General features: G+C 38.7%; 1 protein-coding gene across 1 annotated transcript in view; it reads left to right on the top strand.

The window, feature by feature from the left end:
- The window catches only part of FREM1 (FRAS1 related extracellular matrix 1), a 155,990-nt gene that overhangs the window by 25,637 nt on the left and 102,945 nt on the right, over positions 1-27,408 (top strand). Inside the window, exons 7-9 of the mRNA XM_027105887.1 lie at positions 7,779-7,910; positions 10,005-10,349; positions 16,149-16,291. Of these exons, the coding sequence (XP_026961688.1) occupies positions 7,779-7,910; positions 10,005-10,349; positions 16,149-16,291 (620 nt within the window). The remainder of the gene's footprint in view (positions 1-7,778; positions 7,911-10,004; positions 10,350-16,148; positions 16,292-27,408) is intronic.

The following is a 27,408-nucleotide window of genomic DNA, read 5'->3' as shown; positions in this document are numbered from 1 at the left end:
TGCTGTGCGTAAGTTTTGAGTTTAATTAGGTCCCATTTGTTTTTGTTTTTATTCTCTTACTCTAGGAGGTGGATCAAAGAAGATATTGCTGTGATTTATGTCAAAGATTATTCTGCCTGTGTTTTCCTCTAAATGTTTTATATTGTCCAGCCTTAAATTTAGGTCTTTGATCCATTTTGAGTTTATTTTTGTGTATGGTGTTAGAGAATGTCCTAATTTCATTCTTTTACATATAGCTGTCCAGTTTTCCCAGCACCATTTCTTTTTTCCATTGTATATTCTTACCTCCTTTGTCATGAATTAATTGACCATAAGTGTGTGGGTTTATTTCTGGACTTCCTATTCTGTTCCATTGATCTATGTGTCTGTTTATGTGCCAGTGTCATACTGTTTTGATTACTATAGCTTTGTAGTATAGTCTGAAGTCAGGGGGCATGATACCTCCAGCTTTGTTCTTTTTTCTCAAGATTGCTTTGGCAATTCTGGGTCTTTTATGGTTTTATGTTAATTTTAGGATAATTTGTTCTAGTGTGAAAAATGTCATGGGTGTTTTGATAGGGATTACGTTAAATCTGTAGATTGCTTTGAGTAGTATGGACATTTTCACAATATTAATTTTTCCAATTCATGAACATGGGCTATCTTTCCATTTCTTTGTATCATCTTCAATTTCTTTCAGCTTTCTGTAGTTTTCAGAGTACAGGTCTTTCACCTTCTTCGTTAAGTTTATTCCTAGGTATCTTATTCTTTTTGATGCAGTTTTAAAAAGGATTGTTTTCTCTTTATGATTGTTATTATTAGCTTATAGAAAAGCAACAGATTTCTGTATATTAATCTTGTATCCTGCAACTTTATCAAGTTCACTTATTAGTTCTAATAGTTTTTTGGTGGAGGCTTTAAGGTTTTTTATATATAGTATCATGTCATCTGCAAATAGTGACAGTTTTTTTGTTTGTTTTTTTGTGGTACGTGGGCCTCTCACTGCTGTGGCCTCTCCCGTTGCGGAGCACAGGCTCTGGACGTGCAGGCTCAGCGGCCATGGCTCACGGGCCCAGCCGCTCTGCATCATGTGGGATCTTCCCGGACCGGGGCACGAACTCGTGTCCCCTGCATCGGCAGGCACACTCTCAACCACTGCACCACCAGGGAAGCCCAAAAGTGACAATTTTACTTCTTCCCTTCCAGTTGGATGCCTTTTATTTCTTTTTCTTGTCTGGATGCTGTGGCTAGGACTTTCATTACTGTGTTAAATAGAAGTAGAGAGAGTGGTCATCCTAGTTTTGTTCCTGAGTTTAGCAAGAAGCCTTTCAGCTTTTCGCTGTTTAGTATGATGTTAGCTGTGGATGTGTCATAAATGGCCTTTATTATGTTGACATATGTTCCCTCTATGCCAACTTTGATAAGAATTTTCGTCATGAAAAGGTGTTGAATTTTATCAGATCCTTTTTTTGCACTTATTGAGATGATCATGGGATTTTTACCTTCCTTTTGTTAATGTGGTGTATCGTATTGATTGATTTGTGGATCTTGAACCATCCTCGCTTACCTGAAATAAACTCTACTTGATAATGTTGTATGATCCTTTTAATATATTGTTGATTTGGGTTTGCTAATATTTTGTTGAGGAATTTTGCCTCTATATTCATCAGAGATATTGGCTGGTAATTTTGTCTAGTTTTGGTATCAGATTCATGGTGGCCTTGTAGAGTTAATTTGGGAGAGTTCTCTCCGTTTCAATTTTTTAGAAATAGTTTGAGAAAGATAGGTATTAGCTGTTTTTTAATATATATTTGGGAGAATTACCCAGTGAAGCTGTCAATCCTGGGCTTTTGTTTAGTGGCAGTTTTTTTTTTATTATTTAAAAAAAATTTTTTTTATTACTAATTCAGTTTCACTACTGGTGCACAATCTGTTCAGATTGTCTATTTCTTCCTGATCCAGTCTTGGAAGAGTGTATGTTTCTAGAAATTTATCCTTTTTCTCTAGGTTGTGTAATTTGTTCGCATATAACTGTTTGTATTATTCTCTTATGATTTTTTTCTCTGTGATATCAATTATTTCTCCTTTCATTTCTTACTTTGTTTATTTGAGTCCTCTCTATTTTTCTTGATGAACCTGGACACAGGATTATTGTTTTTGTTTAACCTTTCAAAAAAAACAGATTTTGGTTCCATTGATTTTTTTTCTATTGTTTTTTTTTGTCTCTATTTTTATTTATTTCCTCTTTGATCTTTATAATTTTCTTCCTTCTGCTGACTTTGGGCTTCCTTTGTTCTTCTTTTTCTGATTCCTTTAGGTAGTAGGGTAGGTTGTTTTTTAAGATTTTTCTTGTTTCTTAGGGTAGGCCTGTATTGCTATAAACTTCCCTCTTAGAACTGCTTTTTCTGTGTTACACAGATTTTGGAAAGTTGTGGGTTTATTCTTTTTTTCATTTCTCTCAAAGTATTTCCTGATTTCCTCTTTGATTTCTTCATTGACCCATTGGTTTTTTTAGTAGCATGTTTTTTAGTCTCCACGTGTTTGTGTTTTTCTCATTTTTCTTTCTGCAATTGATTTCTGGTCATACCATTGTAGTTGGAAAAATGCTTGATATCATTTCTATCCTCTTAAATGTTCTGAGACTTGTTTTGTAGCCTACCATGTGATCTATCCTGGAAAACATTCTCTGTACACTTGAAAAGAATGTGTATTCTGCTGTTTTTGGATGAAATATCCTGTAGGTATCTGTTAAGTCCAACTGGTCTAAAGTGTCATTTAAGACTATTATTTCCTTGTTGACTTTATGTCTGGATGATCTGTCCATTGATGTAAGTGAGGTGTTAAATTCCCCTAATATTATTGTATCGTTGTCAATTTCTCTCTTGATGTCTGTTAATATTTGCTTTATATACTTAGTTGCCCCTATATTAGGCATATTTGTTAGCAAATGTTATATCCTTTTCTTTTGTTTATCCCTCTATCATTATATAATGCCCATTTTGTCTTTTGGTAAGACTTTGTTTCAAAGTCTATTTTATCTGATATGGGTATGCCTACCCCCTGCTTTCTTGTCATTTCCATGAAGATCTTTTTTCCATCACCTCACTTTCAGTCTGTATGTTTTTAGCTCTGAAGTGGACCGCTTGTAAGCAGCACATGGATGGATTTTGGGTTTTATTGTGTGTGTGTTTTTTTTAATCCAATCAGCCATCCTATGTCTTTTCATTGAAACATTAAGTCCACTGGCATTTACAGTGATTATTGATAGGTATGTACTTATTGCCACTTTGTTACTTGTTTTCTGATTCTTTTTGTTGGTTCTCTCTGTTCTTTTCTTCTTTTAGTTGCTTCCCTTGTGTTTGATGATTTTCTTTCGTGGTATGCTTGTGTTCCTTTACTATATATTTGCTTTTACTAGTGGGATTTTTCCTTTCCTACAGATTCTTACTTCTTGTTGTAGCCTGTTCTTTTCCACTTAGAGAAGAACCGTTAGCATTTCTTTTAGAATTGGTTTAGTGTTGATGTACTCTTAGTTTTTGCTTATCTGAGAAGTTCTTTATCCTTCCTTCAATTCTGAATGATAATCTTGCTGGATAGAATATCCTAGGTTGTAGGTTTTTCCCCTTTCAGCACTTTAAATATATCATGCCACTTCCTTTTGGCCTGCAAAATTTCTTCAGAAAAATCCATTGTTAGCCTTATGGGGGTTCCCTTGTATGTGATTCTTTGTTTTTCTTTTGCTACCTTTAGAATTCTCTTTTATCTTTAACTTTTGCCATTTTAATTATGATATGTTTTGGTGTGGTTCTCTGATTTCATCTTGTTTGGGATGCTCTATGCTTCCTGTACCTGGATATCTGTTTTCTTCTTCAGGTTTGGGAAGTTTTCAGCTATAATTCCATCAAATAAATTTTGACCCCTTTTTTTTCTCTCTTCTCCTTCTAGGACCCATGTAATGTGAATGTTATTATGTTTGATGTTGTTCCAACCGTCCCTTAAACTGTTTTCATTTTTAAAAATTTGTTTCTCTTTTTGCTTATCTGATTGGATGTTTTCCATTATTCTATCTTCCAGAACACTATGTGTTCCTCTGTATCACTTAGTCTGTCATTAATTATTTCTAGTATGTTTTTCGTTTCAGTTATTGTATATTCAGTTTTGACTGTTTTTTTCCATATTTTCTAGTTCATCTATTCCCTAGTTCAGTTAACATTCTTATTACTAATCTTTAAACTCTTTTTCTGGTAATTAATTCATCTCTGTTTCACTGGTTGGTTTTTCAGGTTTTTTTCCTTCTTTCGTTTGAAATAAAATCCTGTCTTCTTGTTTTGGTTAACTTTCTCTGTCTCTATAAAATTAGGTAAAAGTTACCTATCCTGGTCTTGAATGTGTGTCCTTGTGTGAGAGCATCCCTATACAGTCTGTGTGTTCCCAGTGGATTTCACAGGAGAGCTTGATCTGGTGTGAACATAAGTCATGTCTTTCCCCAGAGCATGCTGGCAGCTATCAACCTTGTAGGGGTTGGGGCTGGAGATGGAGGAGCTAGAGCCAGAGCCAGGTGTGAGTGGGAGCTTCTCCTCTGCTCAGTGGCCAACACCACCCTGGAGCTGGAGCGGAAACCCTGGGTTGGGCTCAAGCCAGCTCCCTCCCCCGCAACTGTGCACTCTCCTCAGCTGTGGCAGCCCTGATTCTAGTGGGGAACTGTGCCTCAGAGCAAGAGGGGTTGGAAAGGGTGCCTGGCATGGGCCAGGGCACGCACTGAGGCAGTTGTGGGAAACCAGCCAGAGTCCTGGGCAGTTTCAATCTGCTTTCTCTCTCTTGTCATGGGAGTGAGTGAGAATGTGTGTGTTCTTCATGAGCAGAGTCTAGATTTCTTACAGCCCTGTTGTCAGTCCTATTGGTTTTCAAACCTTCTAAGGGCACTCGTCCTCCCACTGTTGGACCCCAGGGCTGGGGGACCCAGTATGTGGTTCAAGCCACTCCCCAGGGATATCTCCACCCTTGTAATCCCCCTCCTCTTCTGTGTCCCCTCCTAGGGGTGCAGGTCCCAACCTGATTGATTCTCTTCCTTTCCTACCCAACTCCATGTGGATCTTTCTTTTAGCCTTGGTTGCATAAGGGTCTTTCTGTCAGTCTCCAGTCCATTTCCAGTGAGAATTGCTCCACATGTAGATGTATTTTTGATGCATTCACAGGGGTGGGAGGAGGACAGGAGGTGAATTCTGCATCTTCCTACTCTGCCATCTTGACCTCCTCCTGCTTTATTTCTTTTAAAAGAAGGCTTTGCACTGCCTCTCATTCCTGAGTAGATTTAAAATGCAATGTATATATTTAGATAAAATGTAAATGTGAAATGTAAATGAAGATTTTTTTTCCTTTCCCATTAATACCATCAGGAGCATTCAAAACATACTTATAAACAGTGTTGGTAGGTTCAGTTAACACAGAAGATATCTGTGTGATTTAAATACTCAGGTGGCAGCTTAAACTGATTACCTCTTGAGCTTGTGTGTGTGCTTGCACGTGGGTAACATACCATGTGTGCGTATTTGTATGTATGTGAGTTTCAGTAGAGATGGACAACGTTGGTTGGGCATCCTTGATTTATAATCTGCCTCTCCGTACAACTCTACCTCTGTTTGAGGGATAATGAGAGAAAAGAATGAATTAGTGATCTAAAGTTTAGTAATAATCAAATATTAATTACGTTATTGCTTGAGTGTAGAGACTTAATGGTCTGCATGTGTATGTGTGATCTGTGAAACCAGGCTTGTTAAGAGCTCCAAATCTGGTTTTGACTAGTTTGGACACCAGAATTTTTTTTAAATGAAATTTTATTTATTATGAACTTAAGTTCATCATTGAAAACTTGGAAAGCACAATAAGTAGGATAAATAATAATGAGTTAATAGTAATGAATAAATGAATGAAATAATGATAATATTGATAATAAATAATGATAATATTGATAATTATCAATATTGATATTATCAATATTGATAATATTGATAATAAATAATGATAATATTGATAATAAATGAATGAAATAATGATAATAATAATGAGTGAATAAAATCACTCATTACTTCACCACGAAGACATAACCACCATTACTATCTTGCTATATAAATTTCTAGTGTTCTCACTTGCTCCTCTCCTGGATCCCATGATGCCTTGTCCTGTGCTGTACTGTGCACTTTTGGCTTCAAAACCCTCATTACCAGTCGCAGAGGTTCTTTATATGTGCTTGTCCTCCCTCTCTCCCTCTTTCCCTGCTTCCCTTCCTTCTACCCATCCTTATTTCTCTCTCCCCCACTACCTCCTTCCTCCCTCCCTCCCTCCCTTCCTTCCTTCCTTCCTTCCTTTCTTTCTCTCTTTCTTTCAATATGCCATATGTCTCAGCCCAGGTACCATAGCAAACAGCCCCTTAGGCAGATTACATGCACTACGCTTTACTGAAAACTAGAGTAAGGGGAAGGGAAGTTGGGGGTTTGGGGGCAGCAAATAAAAAGGTGGTGTGACTGAGATGGTCATAGGTTTACAAGAAAATAAAGCTGATGTGCTCGATAGTGCTGATATCTCCAGTAGGAGATGAACCCACTCTGTGTGGGAACAGTCAGGGGTGGGGTTGAGAAAGTGTGAACAAACACATGTCAGCTCCTTCCATCTCCTCTCTCACCCTGGTCAGTTTGCCTCACTGGATGTTAACTCCCCACATGCCTAGGTTGTGTTACCTGGCTCTTCTTAACAGCCACTGTACAAACTCCTTGAGTCCCATGGTGTGGGACCTGGCCATGGTCACAGGGAAGTTCACGCCAAAACCTTGTCTGGTGGGCAGTTGAGGGCAGCAACATCAGAAGATGAGGCAGTGGTGGCAGCCAGGGCTTTACAATGTGGGGACTGCGGGAAGCCTATTGGAGCTGCTGCAGCTAGAAAGCAGGCACATGGTCAGCATCAGGAGGAAGGGGAGCTGGGTAGATTTGAGGGGAAGCATTAACTGGGTCCACCAGTGCACTGTCTTTAAATTTCAACACCCCGCTTCTTTAAAAGGCTTTGCTCCTTTTCGAGAGTCTCTTCAGTCTGTTGGCCCCCAGCTCTACTGGGTAATGGGAATGGTTGACGATGCTGCCTGTCTCTTAACGGCAGTGTTCAGTCTGGAATCCGTATTCTTGCTCTGAGCAGCACGCATTCTCTCCCCATATTCCCTCCAGCGTGCTGGGTCCAAGGAGAAGGTTTTATTTTTAATTTCTTTAGTTACAAAAGTCCCTTCCTTATTAGAGTCTAGATTAAAACACAGCCCTCATTATAAAGTGTCAGACCTTTCCTGTCTGACATCATTAAATATTCCCTAGCACAGTAACTCTGTGTTTGTGTATTTAACCACTTGAATTCTCTATCCCGTGGGACACTTATGCTCTTATAATTTATGTGTAAAAGCACTTCTGACTCTTGCCCACTTAAAATATGTGAATGCAGCCTTTGAAAAATTCCTTGTGGACCTTTTTGAACTAGAGACCACTGTGAGCATAACATCTGTTATTTCCTTCTAATATTTATTTTTGGCACCATCATGCCCCTAAAGGATATGCCATAAGGAACCAGTTGTCAGGTTGGAGTCAATAGTACTAATAGTAAAAATATTACTTAAAATAAACACTAAATTCCAGTTTCTCGAGAAGCTTTTGAAGATACAGTTTTTACCTAGTTTTGTGAGTGAAAATTCTTTAATCTTGTCTTAAAGTAGGCATCTTGGCATGTCATAGAACTTTCCAGGACACTTTTTGTGCTTTCTCTTGTAGGTCTGAATCTCCTAGAGGGACAGTCTCGGGCCATCACTTGGGAACAGTTTCAGATTGTTGACAATGATGACATTCATGCTGTCCAGGTAGTCATTGTGGATGGCCTGCAGCATGGACAGCTTACTCTGAGAGGTGAATGAACAAACTTTGTAACTTAGAAAAAAACCCAAGAAGTATTTTCTCCAAAAGCAAATCATATTTAACAGGATATGTGTAGTATCTCTTGGGCTTCATTTCTAAATGAATTATCATAATCCCCAGATCCAGAGATCTTGAAACCATTGGCTTTTGTATTAGGATGCTCAAATCAATGGATGACATTTTATGAATGGACTTTTGTACTTGAGTCATTGTTTAGATCTCAGATTTGCTTTCTGGAGCCATGTAGGGCTCCTTCTAAATATACTCCTTAACTGATTATCTTATCCCAGTTCAAAGACAAAATTTTTCATTTCTCTGCTTCAGAGAAATGCAGTGAAAAACAGAAAAACTTATGTTTTTTAATTAGTTAGTAATAATTATGCTATTATGTTATTAGTAGCAGTTGCTGTGGTTTAAAAGAAATGAATTTATAGTTATACGGATGGTAGTTAACAAGGTAATGGCCCTAATAAAAATATCCATACTTAATGATAATATAGTCCATTTCTTGTAATGAGCTCAGAGGATTTAATTCTATTATCCTCTTACTTTGCCAAACTGTAAAGTAGAAAGAGAGCTCTTATTTATCATTGTTTGTGATTAGGAAATTCTGAAAAAAATAAAGTCAAAAATAAAATGATAAATTCTCTTGCCTAATCCCAAGACAATGGGAGTTTAGCTTAAGCTGGATGTATTAGTTAGGATGGATGTTCAGCTGCATGTAAGGAAAACACAACTACAGCAGCTTAAAAATTCAGGAGTCACTCTCTCCTTGTGACAAGTTGCACAGAGGTAGGTATTCTGTATCCATGATGCCAGCGGCTCTTTTCTGCTCTGTCAGTGGTCACAGGATGGTGCCTACACCTCTAGGCTTTTAATCAGTGTTAGGGGAAGGAAGAAAGAGAAGGAACAATAAAAAAAATAAGGCCATCTAAGTTTGCTCTATTTTACACTTTTCCTAGGAGGCTGATACAATGAAGTCTGATTATATCTCTCATCAAGTTACATACTATCCCCCTAGGTGCAACAGAGTCTGGGAACCTGAGTATTTTTAAATAGTCATGTTACCATTCTAAATAAAACTAGGATTCTTGTACTGAGGAAGAAACAGAAAGTTCCTGTTGGGCAAGTAACTCATAGTGTTCATTATACTCATGTTTAATCCATAAAACCATATGGAGTGGGGAAAGAAATAGGACACCTGCCATCAAGAATTGTAATAGTTTGTGCAGAGTGAAGCAATGTTTATCAGTACTATAGAAATGAAGTGGAGAGTCATAGCCCATAATGCAATGATGTTCTGGCTCAGAGGAAGAAAATAGTTTAAACGTTTATTAAGCATTTACTTTGTGCCAGATCGTACAAAGCATTCTACATACTTTATCTCACATCAGCTTTATGAAGCAAGGTACTATTACACTCACTTTACAAATGGGAACCTGAGCCTTAGAGAAGTTGACTTGTCTGTCTGGAAAATGGCCGAGCTGGGATTCGAACCCAGGCCATTTGCTACCAGAGCTCTAGCTCTTGCTCATTAAGCTAGTGATTCTCAAACTTTAGCATGCATTAGACTCCTGAAGGGCTTGGTAAAACATAAATTGCTGGGACCCACCAGCAGAATTTCTAATTCAGTAGGTCTGGGGTAGGACCTGAGAACTTGCATTTATAATGACTTCCCAGATGGTGCTGATGCTGCTAGTTCGAGACCACGACTCTAAGAAGTGCTGTCAGATGATGATAATGAGTCGAAGAACAATTAATACTTATTGTAGGTACACTGTTGTTTGAGTTCTCTCATCCTTAAGAGGGAATGTTAGGTAGGTATTATTATCTCTCTTTTAGAGATGAGTCTCAAATAAATTAAATACCCTGCCCAAGTCCACCCAGCTAATAAGTATTACAGCCAGTATTCAAAACCAGGTCTTTGGAGCCCCAGAACCCACTAAACAATCTATGGTTTTTCCAGGCGAGGGAAGCATCGGCTGCACCACTTTCCATTTCACACCCTCTCCTGCAGTGCTGCTTTCACTAACCTGCTGCCTCCACACCTTTTTCATTCCGCTCCACCTCTGTTCTTTCCATCAGGGGGGAAGGGGTTTCTCTTCACCGTGGCTGACCTTCAGGCTGGAGTCGTTCAATATCATCATGACGACAGTGACTCCACCAAAGACTTTGTGGTCTTCAGGATATTCGACGGCCAACACAGCATCCGACATAAATTTCCCATCAACATCTTGCCCAAAGATGATAGTCCACCATTCCTCATAACCAATGTTGTGATTGAACTGGAGGAGGGGCAGACCATACTGATCCAGGGTTCCAAGCTGAGAGCTTCAGACATGGACTCCAGTGATGACTACATCTTCTTTAATATCACGAAACCCCCGCAGGCTGGAGAGATCATGAAGAAGCCAGCACCAGGACTGATAGGTAAGTTCTGGGCAGTTAAGATCATTTGTGTCAGAATTTGTGCTAAGGGGGACATCAAGTTTATGAGGTAAGATTCTATTATTATTATTACCATTTCGTAGATGGGAAGCCTGAGATTTAGGTTAAGTTGATCTATCCATATGGAATCTAGAAAGTTCCAGAGCTGGGCCTCAAGATAACCATTACATCATGAAAAATTAAGTCTGCTATGCAAGGTAAGAGAACAAATAAGGTTGAAGAGATATGTTTGACCTATTCTACATTATTGATAAAGAAATTTCATGAATAACATTTATTTACATTTTGTTAGAATAATTTCATAACTACTTTTTGAAGTAGGTAGGTCAGGAGCTTGACAAAATAGGTATCAAGCAGTTTTACTTAAGACTGTTTCTTTTTTTAAACATGTTTAATTTTATTTTTAATTAATTATTTAAAAATTGAGATATAGTTGATGTACAATATTTTATGTTTCAGGTGTATAACATAGTGATTCACAATTTTTAAATGTTATAATCCATTTATTGTTATTATAAAATATTAGCTATGTTCCCCATGTTGTACAACATATCTTGAAGCTTATTTATTTTATATATAGTAGTTGGAACCTCTTAATCCTATATGCCTGTATCGCTCCTCCCCCTTCACTCTCCCCATGGGTAGACACTAGTTTGTTCTCTATATCTGTGAGTCTGTTTCTTTTTTGTTATATTCACTAGTTTGTTGTATTTTTTAGATTCCATGTGTTAGTGATATCATACATTATTTGTCTTTCTCTGACATTTCATTTAACATAATACCCTCTAAGTCCATCCACATTGTTGCAAAATTTCATTCTTTTTAATGGCTGAGTAGTATTCCATTGTATGTCTATGTGTGTGTGTGTGTGTGTGTGTGTGTATACACACCACATCTTCTTTGTCCATTCATTTGTTGATGGACACTTGGGTTGCTTCCATGTATTGGCTATTGTAAATAGTGCTGCAATGAACATTGGGGTGCATATATCTTTTCAAATTAGTGTTTTCATTTTTTTCAGTCATATATCTAGGAGTGGAATTGCTGGGACATATGGTAGTTCTATGTTTAGTCTTTTAAGAAACCTCCATACTGTTTTCCACAATGGCTCACCAATTTACATTCCCACCAACAGTGTACAAGGTTCCTTTTTCTCCACATCCTTGCCAATATTTGTTATTTATGTTCTTTTCAATGATAGCCATTCTGACAGGTGTGAAGTGATATCTCATTTGCAATTCTCTGATGATTAGTGATGTTGAGCATCTTTTCATGTGCTTGTTGGCAATCTGTATGTCTTTGGAAAAATGGTTACTCAGTTCTTCTTCCATTTTTTAATCAGGTTGTTTGTTTTTTTGCTGTTGAGTTGTATGAGCTGTTTGTATATTTTGGATATTAACCCCTTATTGGTCATATCATTTGCAATATTTTCTCCCATTCAATAGGTTGTCTTTTTGTTTTGTTGATGTGCAAAAGCTTTTAAGTTTTACTAGGTCCCATTTGTTTATTTGTGCTTTTGTTTCTTTTGCTTTAGGAGACAGATCCAAAAACATCGCTATAAATTATGTCAAAGTGTGTTCTGCCTTTGTTTTCTTCTAGGAGTTTTATGGTTTCAGATCTTACATTTAGGTCTTTAATCCACTTTGAGTTTATTTTGTTTATATGGTGTTAGAGAATGTTCTAATTTCATTCTTTTACATGTAGCTATCCAGTTTTCCCAGCACCATTTATTGAAGAGACTGTCTTTTCTCCATTGTATGTTCTTGTCTCCTTTGTCATAGATTAATTGAACATAAATTCATGGGTTTATCTCTGGTTCTCTATTTTGTTCTGTTGATCTATGTGTCTGCTGTATGCCAGTATCATACTGTTTTGATTATTGTAGCTTTGTGGTACAGTCTGAAGTCAGGTAGTGCAGTTCCTCCCAGCTCTGTTCTTCTTTCTCAAGATTGCTTTGGCACTTCAGGGTCTTTTGTGTTTCCATACAAATTTTAAAATTATTTGTTCTAGTTATGTGAAAAGTGCCCTTGATACTTTAATAGGGATTGCATTGAATCTGTAGGTTGTCTTGGGTAGTATGGTCGTTATAACAATTTTAATTCTTCCAGTACATGAACAGTGTATGTCTTTCCATCTGTTTGTGTTGTTTTCAATTTCTTTCATCAGTTTCTTAATTTCAGATGCATTTTAACAACCCTGCATTTGTACTCTCCTCCCCTCACAGCTGTTTTTGATGTCATATATTACATCTAATTTTTTGTATATCCCTTAACTGCTTATTGTGGATGTAGATGATTTTACTACTTTTGTCTCTTAATCTTCCTCCTATCTGTGTGTGTGCATGATTTACTACCTTTATATTGTGTGTTTGCCTTTACAGATGAGCATTTTGCTTTTGCAGTTTTCACGTTTCTAGTTGTGGTATTTTCTTTTTCTCTTAGAGAAGTCCTTCAACATTTCTTGTTAAGCTGAACTCTTTTAGCTTTTGCTTGTCTGTAAAGCTATTGATCTCTCCATCAGATCTGAACATGAGCCTTGCTGGGTAGAATATTCTTAGTTGTAGGTTTTTCCTTTGCATCACTTTAAATATATTGTGCCACTCCCTCTGGCCTGTAGAATTTCTGTTGAAATTCAGGTGATAGCCTTATGGGTGTTCCCTTGTATGTTACTTGTTGCTTTTCCCTTGCCATTTTTAATATTCTCTATCTTTAATTATGCCATTTTATTTTATTTTATATTTTTAAAAATATTTATTTTACTTACTTATTTTCCTTATCATTATTATTTTTTTTGGCTGCGTCAGGTCTTAGTTGCAGCACACGGGATCCTTGTTGAGGCATTCTGGATCTTTTCATTATGGTGCGCGGTCTCTTCATTGTAGTGCTTGGGCTTCCCTCTAGTTGTGGCATGTGGGTTTTCTCTCTCTAGTTGTGGCGAGTGGGCTAGAGGGTACGTGGGCTCTGTAGTTGTTGTGTGTGGGCTTGGTTGCCCCGTGGCGTGTGGGATGTTAGTTCCCCGACCAGGGATCGAACCTGCATGCCCCGCATTGGAAGGCTGATTCTTTACCACTGGACCACCAGGGAAGTCCCAATTTTGCCATTTTAATTACAGTATATCTTGGTGTGTTCCTCTTTGAATTAATCCTGTATAGGACTCTCTGTACTCCCTACACTTAGATATCTGTTTCCTTTACCAGGTTAGGGAAGTTTTCATCTATTATGTCTGCAAATATGTTGATAGGTTCTCTGTTTCTTTTCCTTCTGGGACCCTTATAATGTGACTATTAGTGTGCTTGAGGTTGTCCCAGAAGTCTCTTAAGCTGTCCTCATTTCTTTTCATTCTTTTTTCTTTTGTCTGTTCAGCATCAGTGATTCCCACTACTCTGTCTTCCAGCTTCCTGGTCATTTCCTCTGTATCATTTAGTCTACTGTTGAGTCCTTGTACTGTATTTTTCATTTCAGTTATTGTATTCTTCATCTCTGTTTGGTTGTTCTTCATATTTTCTAACTCTTTGTTAAAAAGCTTCTAACTTCTTGTTCTATGCATCCATTCTTTTCTTGGGTTCTTTGATCATCTTTATCATCACACTACCCTTATCTCTTTCTCAGGTAGATTGCCTATCTCCGCTTCACTTAGTTCTTCTTCTGGGGTTTTATCTTGTTTGTTAGAAACACGTTTGTTCCTTTGTTGCCTTATTTTGCCTAGGTTGCTGTTTTTATTTTTATGTATCTGGTAGGTTAGTTACATTTCCCAATCTTGGAGAAGTAGCCTTTTGAAGGAGACATCCTGTGTGTCCCAGCAGCACATCCCCCTCTCATCACCTGAGCTATATGCTCTAGGGGTTCCCCCAATGAGGACTGACTGTGTCCTTCTCTTGTGGTGGGCTGACTATGTAGGCAGTCTTGTAGGGTTGATTTGCCCCCTGTCCAGTTGGTTGCCAGGCCCTGCCTTGTGTGGAGGTTGCTGACTGCTGGTTGGTGGGACCGGGTCACAAGGTGGTGCTGACTACAGAACCCCAGGGGGCACTGGGGCTAGTGCTGGCTCATTGTTGGGTTGAGTCAAGGTCCAGGAGACTCCAGGGCTGTTAGCCACCCACTGGTGTGTTGAACCAGGTCCTGGGGCTAATGCTGGCCTACTGGTGGGCAGAGCCAGGTCCTGAAGTCTGCTTGCAGGACCCAGGGGTCCTAGAGCTGGTTTTGGATCACTGGTGGGTGGGACTACTTCCTGACACAGTTGGGTGCAGGGTCCAGGGAGTCCTAAAGCTTCTGTTGGTCTACTAGTAGGCGGGACCACGGTCCAGTTGGTCCCCATGCAGGTCCTAGCCTATTAGTGGGCAGGTCTTGTCTGCAGGCTGCATGTCTGTGGCTTTCTTTCAGCTAGTGTCTGCCCCTTGGTGGATGAAACTAGTCTGGAGGCTAGCGCAGGCTCCCTGGAGAGTGGGGCTGGGGCCCAGGCTATTCTGGAGCTGGTACCTGCCCAGTGGTGGGTGCAGCTGGATCCTGAGCTCTCTGGTGGACAGGGCAACGTCCAGAAGCAGCTGTTCATGCAGGAGGTCTTATGACAGCCTGTCTGCTGGTGGGTAAAGCTGTGTCCCCACCCAGTTAGTTGCTTGGCCTGAGGCATCCCAGCACTGGAGTCTACAGGCCTGTGGGCTGTGTCGGGGCTGGGTCTTCACCCTAATAAGCTAAAGAGAAGATTCCACAGTGGCGTTTGCCAGTGCCAGTATCCATGTAGTAGAATAAGTTCCCAAAATGGCTGTTGCCAGTGTCTATGTCCCTAGGGTGAGCTGAAGTTGCCTCCTGTCTCTCCAGAAGATTCTCCTAGATCAGCAAGTGATTCTCACCCAGGCTTCTATCAAATGACTGCTTCTTCCCTGGGTCCTGGAGCATGAGAGCTTCTTTATGTACCCTTTAAGAGTGAAGTCTCTATTTCCCCCAGCCCTCTGGGACTCCCAGAAGTCACCCCACTGGCCTTCAAAGCCATATGCCCTGGAGGCTCACCTTCCCAAGTGCAGGACCCCTGGGCTGGGGCTTGGACCTCTTAGTCCTTTGAGAGACTCTGCAGTTGTAATTATTTTCTTGTTTGTGGATTGCCCACCCTGCAGTATGGGACTTGACTATTTTGTGACTTTGCCCTTCCTACCCATCTTGTTATTGTTCCTTCCTTATATCTTTAGTTGTAGAAGCTCTCCTCTGGTAGGTTCTGGCCTTTTTCACTGATGGCTGTTCTGCAGATAGTTGTGATTTTGGTGTGCCCATGAGAGGAGGTGAGCTCAGGGTCTTTCTCCTCTGCCATCTTGGCTGATGTTAAGACTATTTCTTGAAAATATTTTTCTAATGCTAATTTTTCTATATATTAAGGCAGATGTAGTACTTTAATTTTTCTGCTTTATTATTTATAAGCTTTGATAAAAGCATTTAATAATGATTCCGTGGACAAACTACTATACATAAAATAGATAAGCAATAGGGATTTACTGTATAACACAGTGAACTATATTCAGTATCTTCTAATAATCTTTAGTGGAAAAGAATCTGGATATATCTATATCTATATCTATCTCTCTCTCTCTATATATATATATATATCTGAATTCCTTTGCTGTATACCTGAAACTAACACAGTATTGTAAATCAACTATACTTCAATTTAAAAAAAGGATTCCTTGGGTACATACAACATACTAGACTGAGAAAACTTCTGGAGATAAATCCAATATCATTATACCCCAACACCTGGCAGACTGTTACAAAGGTATGTGATATTTTGTGGACCCAATAGGCTATCCTGTCCCTGGCTTCCTTCAGATGGATCTGTTCAATGGCATCATTTACTATCGTCATTTTGGTGGAGAAATCTTTGAAGATTCATTTGAATTTGTCCTGTGGGACAGCCATGAACCTCCAAATCTCTCAGAGCCACAGGTAAGAGTCCGTCTCTGAACTCTTTCCCAAAGTCTTGTCCACAGATATCAGTTCTAGAAGATGTAATTAGAAACTACAGGAAAACAGATTTCAAAGCTCGAAGTTTGAGAAGCAATTGAGTAAGCAAAATTAAGTCAGTTTCTTTGCAACATAACTGCTCTCTTACTTTTCCACAGAGTTATGTAAATTACCATGTATGCAGTGTTTCCAAGGTTATTTAACCATCAGACCCTTCTATAAAGAGCACCTCACAAAATTTGCTTGCTTCATAACAATAACAGCAAAAAAACCCACTGACTTATTTTGTGTGTTGTGGTTAAAACATAGGCTCTGTAGTTAGACTGTCTTTGTTTTTGTCCTGTTCTTGACATTAACTGACCTGTGACTCAGTTTCTTTATCTGTAAAACAACATCCTTATAAAGTGATTGTGAGGGTAAGTGACGTAATACATGTAAGTATTGAGAACTTTCTGGCACATAGTAAGTACTCAATAAATATATTAGCTATTATTTATCATTGCTTTTGAAGAACTAAGAGTTTTACTACCACTCAAGGATATTATTTAAATATATAGAATACAAAAATAGGCTTAAGGAGCCATCATCCTATACAAATTACAGATGAGGAAGGGTCTGGGCAACTCTAAAGGGGTAGACTCCTTGCAAGAAGAGGATGATTGGTGGTAAGGATGGAAAAAAAGGCTTCTGAAAATAAGTGGTACCCACTACATATAGTGTCCCTGTTGGTTATATAATATCATCTCATAGTGTCATGGTCACTGACATTAGCCAATGCATAGATGATTGAGCTATTCATCTGTCTGCCAAGATAAAGGTAACAAATGGAAGAGCCCAGAAACTGAAGGAAGTAGGTGCTCCTATTAAGAGGGAATGGAAAATGAATCAGAAAATTCTCAATTCACCTGCTTATTGACTGAAAAGAAATCAATTCCTTTATAAATAACAGCCTCCTCTTTTCATCAATGCGTAAAATTATGCCATTTCTAGATTACATTTTTGCTTGAGGCCTGAGATGATTTGATAATCCAAAATGGAAACTATGAATAGGATTTATTTCTAAATCTTTTGTTGTATCCATTCAAACTGAGCTATGTTTCTGACTAGAATACTGTATCGTTTTTAGCAAACTATAGGCCTTTTTAAAAACAGAAAATTCAGGACTCCTTTTTCCTTTTCTGCTATTGTATATTTTATAGGGCATATTTTTCATACCCACATAGATGTCAGTTTCCTCTACAGTAAAGACCACAGTAATGAAAACTTTATTGAAATAAAATTATTTTTAAATCTTGGCAAATATGTCAGGCTGAATTCTATAGATCCAGTTATTCCCCATGATGGATGGGCTTCTAAAGAAGTCATAATCATATTTTTCTCTACTTTTATTCATCTTCTTAGTCTATGTTGCAGGGGAGGCAGGGAAGAAAGAAGGGAAGGGTGGAGAGAGAGAGAAAGAAAGGGAGGGTGGGGAGTGGGAGGGAGGGGAAAAGGAGGGAGGGAGAGAGGGAGAGTGAGAGAGAGAAACAGAGAAACAGAGAAACAGAAAGACTTTTGCTCTGTTTTCATGTACCGCCTATTTTTTGACTCCTAAATATTCTCCAGCTCAGACTTGTGTACCAACATCTCTACCTGACATCTCTACATTCATTTTATTTATTTATTTTTTCTATTTGGAAGATTTATTTATTTTTTAACATCTTTATTGAAATATAATTGCTTTACAGTGGTGTGTTAGTTTCTGCTCTATAACAAAGTGAATCAGCTATACGTATACATATATCCCCATATCCCCACACTCTTGCGTTTCCCTCCCACCCTCTCTATCCCACCCCTCTAGGTGGACACAAAGCACTGAGCTGATCTCCCTGTGCTATGCGGCTGCTTCCCACTAGCTATCTATTTTACATTTGGTAGTGTATATATGTCAGTGCTACTCTCTCACTTTGTCCCAGCTTACCCTTCCCCCTCCCCATGTCCTCAAGTCCATTCTCTACATCTGCATCTTTATTCCTGTCCTGCCCCTAAGTTCTTCAGAACCTTTTTTTTTTTTTTTACATTCCATATATTTGTGTTAACATACGGTATTTGTTTTTCTCGTTCTGACTTACTTCACTCTATATGACAGTCTCTAGGTCCATCCAACTCACTACAAATAACTCAATTTCATTTCTTTTTATGGCTGAGTAATATTCCATTGTATATATGTGCCACATCTTCTTTATCCATTCATCTGTTGATGGACACTTAGGTTGCTTCCATGTCCTGGCTATTGTAAATAGAGCTGCAATGAACATTGTGGTACATGACTCTTTTTGAGTTATGGCTTTCTCAGGCTATATGCCCAGTAGTGGGATTGCTGGGTCATATGGTAGTTCTATTTTTAGATTTTGAGGACCCTCCATACTGTTCTCCGTAGTGGCTGTATCAATTTACATTCCCACCAACAGTGCAAGAGGGTTCCCTTTCCTCCACACCCTCTCCAGCATTTATTGTTTATAGATTTTTTGAGGATGGCCATTCTGACTGGTGTGAGGCGATACCTCATTGTAGTTTTGATTTGCATTTCTCTAATGATTAGTGATGTTGAGTATCCTTTCATATATTTGTTGGTAATCTGTAAATCTTCTTTGGAGAAATGTCTATTTAAGTCTTCTGCCCATTTTTGGATTGGGTTGTTTGTTTTTTTGATATTGAGCTGCATGAGCTGCTTATATATTTTGGAGATTAATCCTTTGTCAGTTGTTTCATTTGCAAATATTTTCTCCCATTCTGAGGATTGTCTTTTTGTCTGGTTATGGTTTCCTTTACTGTGCAAAAGCTTTTAAGTTTCATTAGGTCCCATTTGTTTATTTTTGTTTTTATTTGTTTTTATTTCCATTTCTCTAGGAGGTGGGTCAAAAAGAATCTTCCTGTGATTTATGTCATAGAGTGTTCTGCCTATGTTTTCCTCTAAGAGTTTTATAGTGTCTGGCCTTACATTTAGGTCTTTAATCCATTTTGAGTTTATTTTTGTGTATGGTGTTAGGAAGTGTTCTAATTTCATTCTTTTACTGTAGCTGTCCAGTTTTCCCAGCACTACGTATTGAAGAGGCTGCCTTTTATTGGCATATAGTTGCTTGTAATAATCTCTCATGATCCTTTGCATTTCTGCAGTATCAGATGTTACTTCTCCTTTTTCATTTCTAATTCTATTGATTTGCGTCTTCTCCCTTTTTTTCTTATGACTCTGGCTAATGGTTTATCAATTTTGTTTATCTTCTCAAAGAACCAGCTTTTAGTTTTATTGATCTTTGCTATCGTTTCCTTCATTTCTTTTTCATTTATTTCTGATCTGATCTTTATGATTTCTTTCCTTCTGCTAACTTTGGGGTTTTTTTGTTCTTCTTTCTCGCATTGCTTTTGGTGTAAGGTTAGGTTGTTTATTTGAGATGTTTCTTGTTTCTTGAGGGAGTATTGTATTGCTAAAAACTTCCCTGTTAGAACTGCTTTTGCTCATCACATAGGTTTTGGGTCGTCATGTTTTCATTGTCATTAGTTTCTAGGTATTTTTTGATTTCCTCTTTGATTTCTGCAGTGATCTCTTGGTTATCTAGTAGCGTATTGTTTAGCCATGTTTAGCCTCCATGTGTTTGTATTTTTTACAGATTTTTTTCCTGTAATTGATATCTAGTCTCACAGAGTTGTGGTCGGAAAAGGTACTTGATATGATTTCAATTTTCTTAAATTTACCAAGGCTTGATTTGTGACCCAAGATATGGTCTATCCTGGAGAATGTTCCATGAGCACTTGAGAAGAAAGTGTAATCTGCTGTTTTTGGATGGAATGTCCTATAAAAATCAACTAGGTCCATCTTGTTTAACGTATCATTTAAAGCTTGTGTTTCCTTATTTAGTTTCATTTTGGATGATCTGTCCATTGGTGAAAGTGGGGTGTTAAAGTCCCCTACTATGATTTTGTTACTGTCGATTTCCCCTTTTATGGCTGTTAGCATTTGCCTTATGTATTGATGTGCTCCTTTGTTGGGTTCATAAATATTTACAATTGTTATATCTTCTTCTTGGATTGATCCCTTGATCATTATGGAGTGTCCTTCTTTACTTCTTGTAATAGTCTTTGTTTTAAAGTCTATTTTGTCTGATACAAGAATTGCTACTCCAGCTTTCTTTTGATATCCATTTGCATGGAATATCTTTTTCCATCCCCTCACTTTCAGTCTGTATGTGTCACTAGGTCTGAAGTGGGTCTCTTGTAGACAGCATATACACAGGCCTTCTTTTTGTATCCATTCAGCCAGTCTGTATCTTTTGGTTGGAGCATTTATTCCATTTACATTTAAGGTGGTTATCAATACATATGTTCCTATTACCATTTTCTTAATTGTTTTGGGTTTGTTATTGTAAGTCTTTTCCTTCTCTTGTGTTTCCTGCCTAGAGAAGTTTCTTTAGCATTTGTTGTAAAGCTGGTTTAGTGGTGCTGAATTCTCTTAGCTTTTGCTTGTCTGTAAAGGTTTTAATTTCTCCTTTGAATCTGAATGAGATCCTTGCTGGGTAGAGTAATCTTGGTTGTAGCTTTTTCTCTTTCATCACTTTAAAAATGTCCTGCCACTCCCTTCTGGCTTGCAGAATTTCTGCTGAAAGATCAGCTGTTAACCTTATGGGGATTCCCTTGTATGTTATTTGTTGCTTTTCTCTTGCTGCTTCTATTATTTCTTCTTTGTATTTAATTTTTGATAGTTTGATTAATATGTCTCTTGACATGTTTCTCCTTGGATTTATCCTGTATGGGACTCTGCTTCCTGAACTTGATTGACTATTTCCTTCCCATATTAGGGAAGTTTTCAACTATAAACTCTTCAAATATTTTCTCATACACTCTCTTTTTCTCTTCTTCTTCTGGGACCCCTATCATTCGAATGTTGGTGCGTTTAGTGTTGTCCCAGAGGTCTCTGAGCCTGTCCTCAATTCTTTTAATTCTTTTTTCTTTATTCTGCTCTGCAGTAGTTATTTCCACTATTTTATCTTCCAGATCACTTATCCATTCTTCTGCCTCAGTTATTCTGCTATTGATTCCTTCTAGAGAATTTTTAAGTTCATTTATTGTGTTTTTCATCACTGTTTGTTTGCTCATTAGTTCTTCTAGGTCCTTGTTAAAAGTTTCTTGTATTTTCTCCATTCTATTTCCAAGATTTTGGATCATCTTTACTATCATTATTCTGAATTCTTTTTCAGGTAGACTGCCTATTTCCTCTTCATTTGTTTGGTCTGGTGGGTTTTTACCTTGCTCCTTCATCTGCTGTGTGTTTCTCTGTCTTCTCATTTTGCTTAACTTACTGTGTTTGGGGTCTCCTTTTTGCAGGCTGCAGGTTCGTAGTTCCCGTTGTTTTTGGTGTCTGCCCCCAGTGACTAAGGTTGGTTCAGTGGGTTGTGTAAGCTTCCTGGTGGAGGGGACTGGTGCCTATGTTCTGGTGGATGAGGCTGGATCTTGTCTTTCTGGTGGGCAGGACTGTGTCTGGTGGTGTGTTTTGGGGTGTCTGTGACCTTATTATGATTTTAGGCAGCCTCTCTGCTAATGGGTGGCGTTGTGTTCCTGTCTTGCTAGTTGTTTGGCATAGGGTGTCCAGCACTGCAGCTTGCTGGTCATTGAGTGGAGCTGGGTCTTAGCGTTGAGATGGAGATATCTGGGAGAGCTTTCGCTGTTTGATATTATGTGGGGCCTGGAGGTCTCTGGTGGACCAGTGTCCTGAACTTGGCTCTCACACCTCAGATGCTAAGGGTGGCAGCCTGCCAGAGTACCCAGATCCTGTCAGCCACATGGCCAGGTACGTGGGGAGGTTCTTGCCTTTTGGGAAGTCTGAAGTCTTCTCCCAGTAGCTGTTCTGTAGGAGTTGTTCCACATGTGGATGTAGTTTGATGTATTTGTCGGGAGGAAGGTGATCTGCATGTCTTACTCCTCCACCATCTTGAAGGTGCCCCCTCTGGCTGGTGGGCGGCTGCAGCCAGCCGTCTCCAGGTGGCGGTGAAGTCAGGCGGCTGTTCTCGCTGGCTCCGGCAGACCTCTGCATTCAGTTTAAACTCAACATGTTCACAAGACATTTAGCATATTTCCCTGAAAATTTTCATGAAACCACTGTAACTAGAATCTTTGAAGTCATCCCTACCCCCTTTCTCTCGCGTATCTGCATAACCAGTTGGTCAGCTAATCTTAATAAATCTACTTGAGAAATTTCTCTCATCTGTCTCTACTTCCCCACCCCACCGTCATTGCTTTAGTCTCAGCCTTCATCCTTTTTGGACTAGATTATCCTCCACATCTGTCATATGGTCTCTTAAGAATAGACGAGATTAGCCACATCCTTTTTTTTTTTTTTTTTGCTGTACACGGGCCTTTCACTGTTGTGGCCACTCCCGTTGCGGAGCACAGGCTCCGGACACAGGCTCAGCGGCCATTGCTCACGGGCCTAGCCACTCTGTGGCATGTGGGATCTTCCCAGACCAGGGCACAGACCCGTGTCCCCTGCATCGGCAGGCGGACTCCCAACCACTGCGCCACCAGGGAAGCCCAGCCACATCCTTTTAATTGAGGACAATTAAAACTCATTGTTGCAGTAGCAGTATGTTTAGTAGAGTACATCTAGTGTCCATTTTTTCCCAGCTCTCCCTCTTCTGATGTGTGGCAGCTTTAGCTCATTCAGACTGTGGACTGGCACTCAGCTATAGAATCACCTGCTCCAGGAATCATCCTCTGATGCTCCTATTCCATACCTGTTTCCCCAGGCTTGACCATCTGGTCCTTCTATATAATCTGATATGAAATTACTATAATGTGAGGCCATTATTTTATTGGATCAACTGTGAGCTCATTTATGACAGGAATCCTAATTTATTCATCTCTCTGTCTTCAGATCTTGGTATCTGACTCAGAGTAGAACCCCAGAAATGTGTGTTGGTTCCAGAACAAACTCTGGTTCTTTGAACTTTTATTGAAATGAGGGGGAAATAAGAAGACCCAGACATGTGGCAGGGACTGGGGAAGGAGTAAGACGCGGAAGTAATAAGTGTAAAGCTTTAGTTTTCAGAGTTTTCAGGAATTAGTTGTGTGCATAACAAAAAAACAAATATTTTGTATGTGTGTGCACTGTTAAGAATTACTGTGTTGTAAAACCCTGATATCATCACTGAAGCTCCAATTTTTAAGGGACTCAAATGATCAGCTGCTCTGTTTGATGACTGCATCTTCAGTGTGGATGAGTATCCAGTCATGTCTTACAAATAGAAATGTATTTAAAATATTCAACAAAATCTGTAACTTTCAGCTGTTCAACTACAAGTACAGATGAAATGGTTACTTGATGGGAGCTTTTGTGATCAGAAGGTTCCCCAGTCACTGAAGATTAAACTCAGGCCCAGGATTGTTTTGGCCATACTGTGAGAACACCTCCTTTCATAGGGGCAGAAATCAAAGATCTCAGGTGAGAATCTATTTAAAACAGGAAGGAAGTTACACAAGTGGAGATGCTTCTTACTTCTTCTCATCTTTTCCATCTAGATACTCCTACTGAGAGATCTACCTGCACATCAACAAGATATTAGCAAGAACCCCCCTCTCTTTCTACCTTGGTTGCCATGACTGTCATCAAATAAAGCCTCACCTACTCAATTTGCTTTTGAAAAATATTTTCTTAGGTTATTACAGAATTGTTTGTATCACTACCCAAGTGCTTATCAACATAAGACTGGTTTAAAAAGCTATATCTATACGATGAAATACTATCAAACAAACCAACCAAAAATACCAGTAAATCCATGGAAAATATTCTGTATCTTAACTGTGGTGGTGCCTTGACAGGTATATAAGATTGTCAAAACTCATCAAATTATATACTTAAACTGAATGTAGTTCATTGTATGTAAAGTAGTCCTGACCAGAAAAAGGAAAAAAAAGAAAAATGTTTTCTTCTTTATTCCTCTCAGTAGCGGGCTTCATAGAATTTATACCTTAGATTTTAACCCGGGGGAGAGTAACGTTAGCAGTAAAATGGAGAGCGAAACCTAAGGATAGAAGAGAAATGGAGAAAGAGGACTAAGAAACAGGAAGAAAGGAGCAGATGCCACAAAGTCCTGGGGGCAAAGTGGGAGGAAGGAGTGCAGCATGACCAGAGGAGAGAACAGGCACCCAGAGTGGGCATTTATCAGAAGTCAGACCGGAAAGGGGAGTGGGCAAAACTAGCATTGGAAATAACTCCTGGGGGTGAGAAATAGCACTGGATCATCTCAAAGGAAGATGCAAAAGAAGGAATCAGGCAGAAAGCAAAGCTCAGTGCAGAGAAGGGATCAAGAACCCAGGTCTACAAGGAAGGCAGATAGTAGCCAGTGGAGTATCATATTGTGAGCTGGATTCTGAGGGTCAAGTTTAGTGGTTGTCATTTTATAAACTGATTTATTACTTTATGTTCCAGTTCCCTGCAGATCTGTCTGTGGGTGCTTGTGGCCGTAAGTAGACTGGATGCATGTAGGGGAAGGCAACAAGCAAGAGCCCAGTGCCTAGTATGGGCCCTAGTTTTCCACTTTGTGGGAATGGGTATTTAATTAGGTCTTTTTTACAACCAAATTTCAGTAAAAACGAGAAGACTTTATTTCTCTATGGAGTTTGTTAAAATAGGATCTTTCTCGCCCGCAGAACACAGACACAATAATTATTTGGACATGCATAAATACGTAAAGACACATCAACTTAAGCGATCAGAAAGCATGTTGAAAAATGTGCCCACCATGAATTACTACTGGGGTATAGAAAAGCATGCTTGTACATTCTTTTTGCACAAAGAACGCACTGGAGAATAAATTAGCATAGAAAATGGTCTCTTTGAAGGCACAATAACTATTGTTTCCTTATTAAGTCTAGTTTTTCAATTAAATGGAGCTTCACTGATCCACACCATGGCTGGGATGTCCCATAGAGAATTTCTGAACTTTAGAGATTAGCAAAAAACTGTAACTGGAAAAAAATCATGACACAGATTCCAGGAACTGGAGAAATGACTGTCATTGTGTTCCTTTGTTTTGATTACTGAGTTTAGTTTCTAATTATTGAAATGCTTCATAATGGAATAGTAAATATGCTGTATGCTTTTGTAAAAGTAATGAAGGATGGAGACGGAATTAATTTATTGAGCACCTACTACCAGGTACTCACTGTGCTATCAGCTATCTCATTTGATCCTGACAGCACTTCACTATAATAGTCATCCTTATTATTCCCAGTGTAAAGAGAGAAAAACTGAGCCCCAAAAGGGTTAAATTATTTGCCCCAGGCAGCAAAGTTTGTAGGTGGCTGAGCTGATGTTCCAGTCTTTTTCGTATCATAGCAAAAGCTTAACCATGTTTTAGTTTTTGCTTTGTATGTTAACTTAAAAAAGAAATTCTCTTCATTTTCAAATTGGTTATTGTGAACACCATTATCTTAGAAAAAATTGGCATTGCTGATCTGTACTTCAGTGACAATATTAAAATAAATCAAAACCAGAGTCAGAATACTTTCATGCATCAGGCTGTGCAACGACTCATGATGCCAAGCAAATGTACCATTTCAAGAGAGAGTAATTGCTTTCTCCCAGCCAATCATGGATTATTGTAAAAAAAAAATAAATGTGATGGTAAAAAGCTGTTTGGCAAAGTCTCCTTTCCCTCTTGCAAGATCCAAACCTATGAATGTTTGAGAAAATTCTTAACATCACAAACAGGGCATGTTGACTCATTCAGTGAGGAAACACCTATAAAGTGCCTCCTGCCTACAAAATACCATGCCAGATGTGGTGGAGCTATAGAAATGAGCAAAATATTTGTTGAGCACATAATATATGCCAGACATTTTATCTTCATGGTGATATTTGATCTTCATAAAATTCTGTGAGGTTGTTGATATTATGCTTAATTTACAGATAGGAAAATTGACACTCAAAAAAGTTGAGTGACCTGTTCAAGATCAGTAACAGCTACCAAGTGGTTTACCCAGGACTTTAACTGTCTGTTCACTGCCAAATTCCATGTGGTTTGCACTATACTATGATCCTCCTCGTGGAACTTTCAGTCTAGGAGAGATTTACATGTAAACTACTAACTAATAATACAAGACAGTGAAATAATGATGTTTACCAAGGGATAACCAAAATTCAGGAAAAATTAATTCCAACTGAGAAATTGGAGAACGTTTCAAGAAAAACCTTCAAGGGTAAGAAAGACTCAGGTTGCTGGAGAGAGCAGGAGAAAACCATTCCAGACTGAAGGAACAACAGGATTCAGAGCATAGAGGCATGTTTGAGGACTAGGTCTGGGTCCACTGAGTGCAATCAGGATGCTGGATTAATGTTGAAAGGTCATAAAAGATAAAGTTGAAATAAAGAGTGTGTTTAAACTGTGAGGGGTCTTGAATACCATGCTAAGGAGTTTGAATAATTCTATCCCTCCTGGGGGGTTAAGATTTTCTTTTTAACTTTCTTTTTTAAAAAATTTTATTGAAGTATGGTTGACTTACAGTGTGTTAGTTTCAGGGGTACAGCACAGTGATTCAGTTATTCATATATATGTGTATGTATATATATATATTCTTTTTCAGATTCTTTTCCCTTAGACGTTATTGCAAAATAGTGAGTGTAGTTCCCTGTGTGATACAGTAGGTCCTTGTTGGTTATCTATTTTATATATAGTAGTGTGTATGTGTTAATCCCAGCCTCCTAATTTATCCCTCCCCTGCCTTTCCCCTTTGGTAACCATAAATTTGTTTTCTATGTCTGTGGGTCTATTTCTGTTTTGTCGATAACTTCATTTGTATCTTTTTATAGCTTTTTGAGGAAGTGAATAACCTGATTTGACTTGTATGTTTTAAAAGATAACACCAGAGGTATGAAAAGTCAAAATGAGTTATTGGAGTTAGGGCTGATGGAAAGCCGTTGTGATGATGTAAGGAAACTATGAAAACTGGAGCAAAGTCAGAAACAGTGGGAATGACAGCTGTGGGACTAGGGTGTGGTTACTGTTTAGAAAATTTTGTAAGTACAAACTCCGGGACTTGGTGATGTGTTATATGTGGGTAGAGAAAGA

The sequence above is a fragment of the Aethalodelphis obliquidens genome, unplaced genomic scaffold (assembly GCF_003676395.1).
Source record: "Aethalodelphis obliquidens isolate GAN/ISIS:26980383/991018 unplaced genomic scaffold, ASM367639v1 scaffold7, whole genome shotgun sequence".
Lineage (NCBI taxonomy): Eukaryota > Metazoa > Chordata > Mammalia > Artiodactyla > Delphinidae > Aethalodelphis > Aethalodelphis obliquidens.
The sequence above is the reverse complement of the archived record's forward strand: the minus strand, read 5'-3'. Positions and strand labels throughout refer to the sequence as shown.